At 39.1% G+C, this 7,064-nt stretch overlaps 1 protein-coding gene across 1 annotated transcript; it reads right to left on the bottom strand.

Annotated features, from left to right (window-relative positions):
* Positions 1-308: 308 nt before the first annotated feature.
* On the bottom strand, positions 309-6,616 carry LOC143853992 (L-tryptophan--pyruvate aminotransferase 1-like). The gene is made up of 7 exons (XM_077363685.1): positions 6,426-6,616; positions 5,608-5,786; positions 5,358-5,465; positions 3,332-3,635; positions 2,209-2,489; positions 997-1,298; positions 309-663 (listed from the first exon to the last, which is right to left on the bottom strand). Exons 1-7 carry the CDS (start codon positions 6,552-6,554, stop codon positions 482-484), a joined length of 1,485 nt encoding a protein of 494 aa, XP_077219800.1. The 5' UTR covers positions 6,555-6,616; the 3' UTR covers positions 309-481.
* Positions 6,617-7,064: the final 448 nt, after the last annotated feature.

Raw genomic sequence — 7,064 nt, 5'->3', positions numbered from 1 at the left:
CCACCGTTAACTCCAAAAGGCTTAAAAGTTAAAGATTTCTGTTAAAGGCGCGGGAGGGGGTGGTGGTGGTGTGGGTTATCACTGCCCAACAAGAAAACATGTGATTAATGACGGTCCTGAGAAGACTAGGGTTTATTTGGTGCAACTTCTCGATGGATTTTGGATAGCCGTTCAATGAAAAGGTCAAATGTTTCATCTTTGTCGACCATGCTGACCCTAACATACTTAGTATCTGCACCAAAACTGGCCAAGCAAGAGCTGAAACTATAAACAGAGTATATGCCTGTTTTTCGTGTTATAGTATCAACAAAATCATCAACGCTATCAGTTCACATTCTCCAACACCAATAACATTCACCATTGATACTCAAATATATTCCATTACTAAAATATATGCCTGTTTTTATTTAAAGTCTACCCATTAATGATAATGAGAGAACAGCCAAAAGGGAGAAAGCAAGGTTTTGTTTGGTGCCACATCTCAATGGCATACTGACAGCCGTTTGACGAAGAGGTTAAATATTTCATCTCTGTCAACCATGCTGACTCTAACATACTTAGGATCTGCACCACAATGCTTCCCACTCCGAGTCAGTATTTTGTTGCTCTTTAAAAACATCTCCAAGTCCTCTATGTCTCCTTCACATTTCAGCCAAGCAAAAGCTGAAATCATAAACAGAACAAATTAAAAAACAATGGAATTGGTGACTCAAAATCAGCTAATTGTTATCTTTCTCATTAAACATCTATTTTTAGTCAGAAGTTATACAATTGAACAAATTTAGATATGTTGAGTGTGTAAAATCTCTTTCTATGCTTGTCAGTGTTCTATATAAACACTCATTAGGCTCTCTTTACCTCATTTCACAATTGGTGCTAATCTTTCTATGTCCTTTGAGTGTTTTATATAAACACTCATTACGCTCTTTGCAATCGTGAAAGATTATTAAAAGATTCTTATCAAGATGATTAGAAGCATTGAACTACATTGCTTACCAGGGAGAGTGGTACGGATCTCGCCGGTGAAGTTGCAGAAATCTAGTTGGAACTCCGGCAAGCTGAATAGGGTGCTTTCTCTTAATGCTTCCCTGAGCCTCTCCCATCTCTCAGTCATGAGGCGATGACCGTACTCGAAGAATCTCTCCACACCACCTGTGTCGCCACCTTCATATCCATCACACACTGTATGTATAATCTTGGCAGCTCTAAGCTGAGAATCCTTTGACACTCCTATGGTGTTGAGCTCTATGAATTTAATCATTTTCTTCGCCACCTCTACGTCCTTAACCAAAGCCCACCTGCAGAAGTGTAACACCAAAGAAACAATGCATCTTAAAAATTGGGTTAGAAACAAGTTCCTTATAGGGCTGTTTGGTTTGCGGATAGGAAAACAGGAATAGAGATCCTGCCCACCTTGAAAAATTGGAGTGGGTGCATGCACAAGTGTTGGGAGTGAGCAAAAAACAGTTGTGAGCAGGATACTAATTACAATTACCAATTATTTAATCGCAACCAAACAAAGCAGCCCCAATAATCTGAACATGAGCTTTGAAACATTGAACACTAGCAATGCATAGAAATTCCTATCGTTTAATGAGATACATTTAACTCAGTGTCTAAATGACCATAGTAACCTTAGCTTCACCTAATTACCTGTTAGAATATATCAGATCGGATCCAAAATGATCTGACTGTTGGATCATTAGGGTCATATATTAGGCAACTTAGGTAGTTTTAACAATTTTGCATAGGTTTTGCAACTTGCCATACTAATAAGGGCTTCAGATTCAAAGATGGAATTGAACACAAGGAAGAGAGATTCAAAACTGCAGCACCTTGATTGAAAAGCTATAGATAAGGGCCTCCCTTACTAATAGGGCTAGCCGCAGTTTGAGTTCGGTTCTATAATTAGAATGCAACGGCACCCAAGACATTAATGGGTTCTCAAGAAAGATCTTAATATTGGATCATTAGGGTGGTATATTAGGAAACTTTGTGGTTATTCAAATGTAGGCAGTTTTAACAATTTTGCATAGGGAGTTTTTTCATGTATTTCATTTCTTTCGTGTAAAAGTCTCTATAATTAAAATGCAAAGGCACCAAAAGACACTGACGGGTTCTCTTCATATTTTCCTCTACAATACTACAAGTTACTTTATTTCAAATGAGAAGTAGTAAGCACGTTGAGAACATAGGCAGGGAGCTTACCCAATTCGGGTTCCAGCGTGTCCGGTGCATTTAGACACAGCGAAGAGCATGAGATCATGGTCAGCTGCAGAAGAAATAGGAGTGTACTGAGGCCAATAGTAGGCAAGATCATGGACCATTTTCCCTCCACTCTTGTTAACCACTGCTTTCCTAATGGAGCCATCTGGGTTGTTTGGCGAGGTGACGAATTCAATGTAAGGCGCGTCTTCGTTAAAGGTGTAAGCATCCCCTGCCCATCGATACAGTTTCGATCTCAAGTAGTCTGTCAAGGGCGGATACGACTGCAATTCATGGCGACCAAATTGACATCACTTGCAGAAAAAATAGATGCCAATTTAAAGCTTAATAATCAGGAGAGTGTTTTGGATATAAACGGTGTTTAGTGCTCAAAAAATGAGTGGCAAACTTGCAACCTTTTCTAGTTATGAACATATGATAAGCATAATTCTGAATAGTACAGTGAATCTACTTTACATTGATAGTATATAGTTGTGAATTAATGGCATAAATGGAAAATAGGGTTGCAAACCTGAAATCTAAATGGATAGAAATTGGGAATAAATGATATAAACAGAAGCAATTAACATGTCTTGAACATAATAAAAGAAAAGATTGTAAAGACAACAAGAGCAGGATGTTTTCGCATTATGACTTACGACATAAATAAAAGAATAATGAGATTTCACTAATATCAATTGATCTTTATTAGCAAAAATAAGTGTTTATATAAGCAGTTACAGATAAACACGATTAAGCTAAGGATAAACATGACAATCCTAATATAAAGCATTTGCCTAATCTATTCTAACTACCTAACACCATCAGGAAGCAAAGATCATGTTACCACTCTGATTTAGAGACGGGTAAGAATATAGAAGAAGAACATTGTGTTCTAAATTCCATTTTTAGCACTTTCCAACAGATAAAAGTAAAGATGAAATTATATAGATGCATGAGCTATACACCAAAACTTGGTATGTATTGTCTCTACTGTCGTAATTTGATCAAGCATTCAAATCATGAAAACAAATGACTAGTAATTTCAGCACTTAATTACACTAATCACATAAAATATTTGTTTGAATTATAAGATATTAATTGTATAGAATAGAAATGAGCTCACCGAGTAGTAAGGGACCGCAGACACCACGTTCATGGGTTCCGATGCGTCTGAAGGAGAAAGTGCATAGAGTGCAGCCTGAATGAGCTGTGATGAACCGGTTCCAACGATGATATGGCGGTCTTTTGTCTCGGCATTTCCGACTAACTGGTGCAATTTCTTAATCTCTTGGGCCAATTCAGGCTCCATAAACCAGCAAATGTTGCGAACATCAGAAAAATAGCTCATTGATTGTGAGCCCGAAATGACAATGGTGCTCCTTTGGCCCATCTCTTGCCAAAACGATTCATACATTGTTGGATCACCTCTGTATGATATTCATTTTTACCACAAAGTGAGACATTTGCTAGTAATATTACAAGTGTCAACAGATCCACTTGGGATTGGATACACCTACGTTAAGAAAATGAATTTCATATATTCGTCCCCTTTTTTCACTTTGGATGGCCACCTCTAGTGTATTTATGGGTTACGGCTACTCTTTTATACTAGAAGAGGGCTGTCCCGAGTAAAAGAGGGGTGAATGTATCACTTCCCAAAAATAGTTCATGGGCCAACCAAAAAAAAATACTGCATGGAATATTAGTGGGGCCAGTTGTAAGTGATGATGGAGGGGGAGCGACTTTGAGAGCGTGGAGTGAAGGAGCATGAAAAGTAGACCCGGCAAACGCGACCCGTGCCAGCGGGTCGACCGACCCACCCTCAAATTTGCTGGCACGAGTTTGAGTTTTAGTGACCCGTCAAAACTGACCCTCGGGTGACCCAACCCGCAGAAACACGGGTCAGGTCGGGTCAACCCGCAGGTCATTTGGCTTTTTTAAGGGTTTCGATTTTGTCATGCTAATCTAGTTAGATGGCTTTTTTTTTTTCTAACGCAAAAGATGGTGATTTTGTCATGCTAATCTCTTTTTTAACCTGAATAGGTTATGGCTGGCACCATAGAATATAAATAGGTTGTGGCTGGCACCATAGGTTGATCCCAACCCTCCGATCTGAATGTTAGAGGGTTGATCACTTGATCCTAACCCTCTATAGATCGGAGGGTTAGGATCAACCTATTGAAATGATTTTTGGGGCACAACCTATTTAGCCTGTGGGCCATCTAATGGACGGTTTGGATCATCCCACGGTGCCGGCCATACCGCCCTCATCAAAATCCAGTGATAACATTTCCCAAAATAAACGACTGTTTGAATTTGCGGGTGACCCGCATGTTGACCCGGCCCACAAAAATGCGGGTCATTTCCAGACCCGACCCGTGTGACCCGCACCCACATCACCCGCGGGTTGACCCGGCCCGGCCCACCCGTTTGCCAGGTCTAATGAAAAGCCCCCCAAAAAACAGGGAAAAAAATACTCAATTTGAAGTATGGTATTTGTTTTTCACTGTTTTTCTTTTTTTTTTTCGAAACATTTTTTTTTCCATGATAAATTAGTGCCAAGTTCATATGGATCTTAATTCTCCAAAATGTGATCCTAACCCTCCGTATTATAAAAACTCCACAGATCGGAGGGTTAGGGACTTAGGGTATCCATTCCGAGATGATTTTTGGGGCCCAACCTTATTAAGTTGGGGCAATCCAAATGAACGGTTTGGATCTTCTTGAAATATAAGTGCAAGGAAGGATACCATATAAAATAATATAAAGAGGAACGAAGGGACACCATATATAGAAACAAATCCCATGGTGGAGGATTCTATACTTGCTACCGTTACTGTACTCCTTCTTATTGTTTTGTATTAATGAAAATTGAGAGACTTTCATTCTCATAAAATTCAAAGTAAGGTGGCCCTGAGAAGAAAATGGGGGCTAATTTATCACTTCCCTCTGTGAAGCATGTTGAAAATAGCATTAAAAATAGGGAGATGATAAATTCGCACCTCCTGTAGGCTTATTCGCACCCATGGAATGTGATTCGACGTCAAAAAGCGTAAAAAATGAGGATAAACGGTGATAGACGTCAAATCACGTTCAAGAGGTGCTAATAATCCAACAAGGGGTGCGAATCTATGAAAGAGTGAACTTACCGGTCGAAGTTTATAACGGAGTCCGTTGAGAGCTTCATCCCCGTTCCGTTACAACGCCCATTGCTTATGCGTGTCTCTGGCTCAAAGCTTCCCATTTTGCCCTTTGTTCTGCTTCAAAGAAAAAGTGTTAAAAAGTGTACACATACCCTCCTTCACAAGGGTGCGAATTATCCTGCATGGGGTGCGAATTTACCATCGACCCTATTAAAAATAGTGTTAAAAACAGAGGGTGTAGATAGATTACACTCACTCGTCGAGGTTTATAACGGAGTCCGTTGAGAGATTCTTCCCCGTTACGTTACAACTGCCGTTGAAGCTTATGTGTGTCTCTGGCTCTAAGCTTCCCATTTTGGCCTTGTTCTCACTCTTTTTTCTTCCTTCAAAGAGAGCCTCCCTTTCCAGTATATAAAGTTGGTGATGAAAAACTAGGTTCAATGTAAATCAATCCCAGGCGTGGGGTGAAAAATCAGAAATAAAATTAGTGAAATCTGAAAGATTTGGTGTAAATTCGGAAATATGAGATACAAGATATCTTGCTATCTCTCACATGAAAACATGAATTGATTCCGATTTTGTGAAGGGGAAGTAGACCCATTTTTATATAGAGTTCCATAAAAGTGTCTCTTCAGGCTTCAGCCATCACAGTCTTTCACAATGGCTGTTCTCCATGCCCCTTACTACTCACACCCTTCTAACCAACGGTCTCGATGGGGAATGATATCACCACAACCATGTTTTGATATTGGCATTAACTCATCTTGTCCTTTATTGTTTAAACTAGTTGCAGACCCATCCGATGCACAGGGCGAGAAAAAAAGAAGAAGCTTTAGAACTGTTTTAAATAAAGATGCATTTTAAAAGAGATTCATGAGGATAAATGTTGATAACCCTATTAAAAAGAAAAGAAAAGAAGCTAAATGTACAAACAAATTAGGAATTAATGGGCGAGAAAAATTATAAATCAATTTTTATAAAGTCGTAGAAGCATAAACCAACATATAAATTAATTGCAAAAAAATGCCTTTTCTTTAAGGAATAAGACATAGCATAATAAAAAAGAGTACCTAGAGTCTGATATAATGGTGGATTTTGAGCAGAAGATATAGGGAAAATTGCAGAAATGGGATAGATGAAGGGTAGAGGCAATGAAACTATATTTAAATAGGTGGAGTTCAGGAGGCATTTCTGAAAAGACATAAGGCATGGGTGGGTACTTAGAAATTATGGATGGAAGGGTTGTGATCCTTCGTAGGGTTTGATTGGAGAGAGAGAGAGAGAGAGAGAGAATAAAACGGTTAGAAAAGCTTTATGAATAGATGCGTTAAAAAAAAGGGCTGAAATTATGGATTAAAGGGTTGTGATCCTTCATAGGGTTTGATCGGAGAGAGAGAGAGAGAGAGAGAGAGAGAGAGAGAGAGAGAGAGAGAGAGGGAATAAAATGGTTAGAAATGCGTTAAAAAAAAGGGCTGAAGTTAAAAAAAGAAAGACTGAATGCGGTATGCAGAGGGGGTGCCACGTGGCACACCCTCAGCGTACCACATCCAACTTTATATATATATAGAAGAGATAGATAGAATAGATACATGTTCCCCAAAAAAGCCCTCACAAACCAATTAAAAAGGAAAAAGACAAGCTCGGTTTGTGCAATTATAAATATATTGTTGTGATGATCAAGGTTTTAAATTTCGGTTTCAGGGTTAATTTCGG

Source organism: Tasmannia lanceolata, unplaced genomic scaffold (assembly GCF_043159265.1).
Source record: "Tasmannia lanceolata isolate RefF3 unplaced genomic scaffold, GAP_Taslan_0.1 ptg000020l, whole genome shotgun sequence".
Classification (NCBI taxonomy): Eukaryota; Viridiplantae; Streptophyta; class Magnoliopsida; order Canellales; family Winteraceae; genus Tasmannia; species Tasmannia lanceolata.
This window is presented reverse-complemented; position numbering and strand designations above follow the sequence as displayed.

Coding starts and splice junctions, on each gene's coding strand:
- LOC143853992 (XM_077363685.1), bottom strand. CDS start 6,554: ATGTCTTTTCAGAAATGCCTCCTGAACTCCACCTATTTAAATATAGTT. Junction 3,636..5,357: donor TCCGTTATAAACTTCGACCG/GTAAGTTCACTC, acceptor AATATCATACAG/AGGTGATCCAACAATGTATG. Junction 1,299..2,208: donor CACGCTGGAACCCGAATTGG/GTAAGCTCCCTG, acceptor ACACTTCTGCAG/GTGGGCTTTGGTTAAGGACG.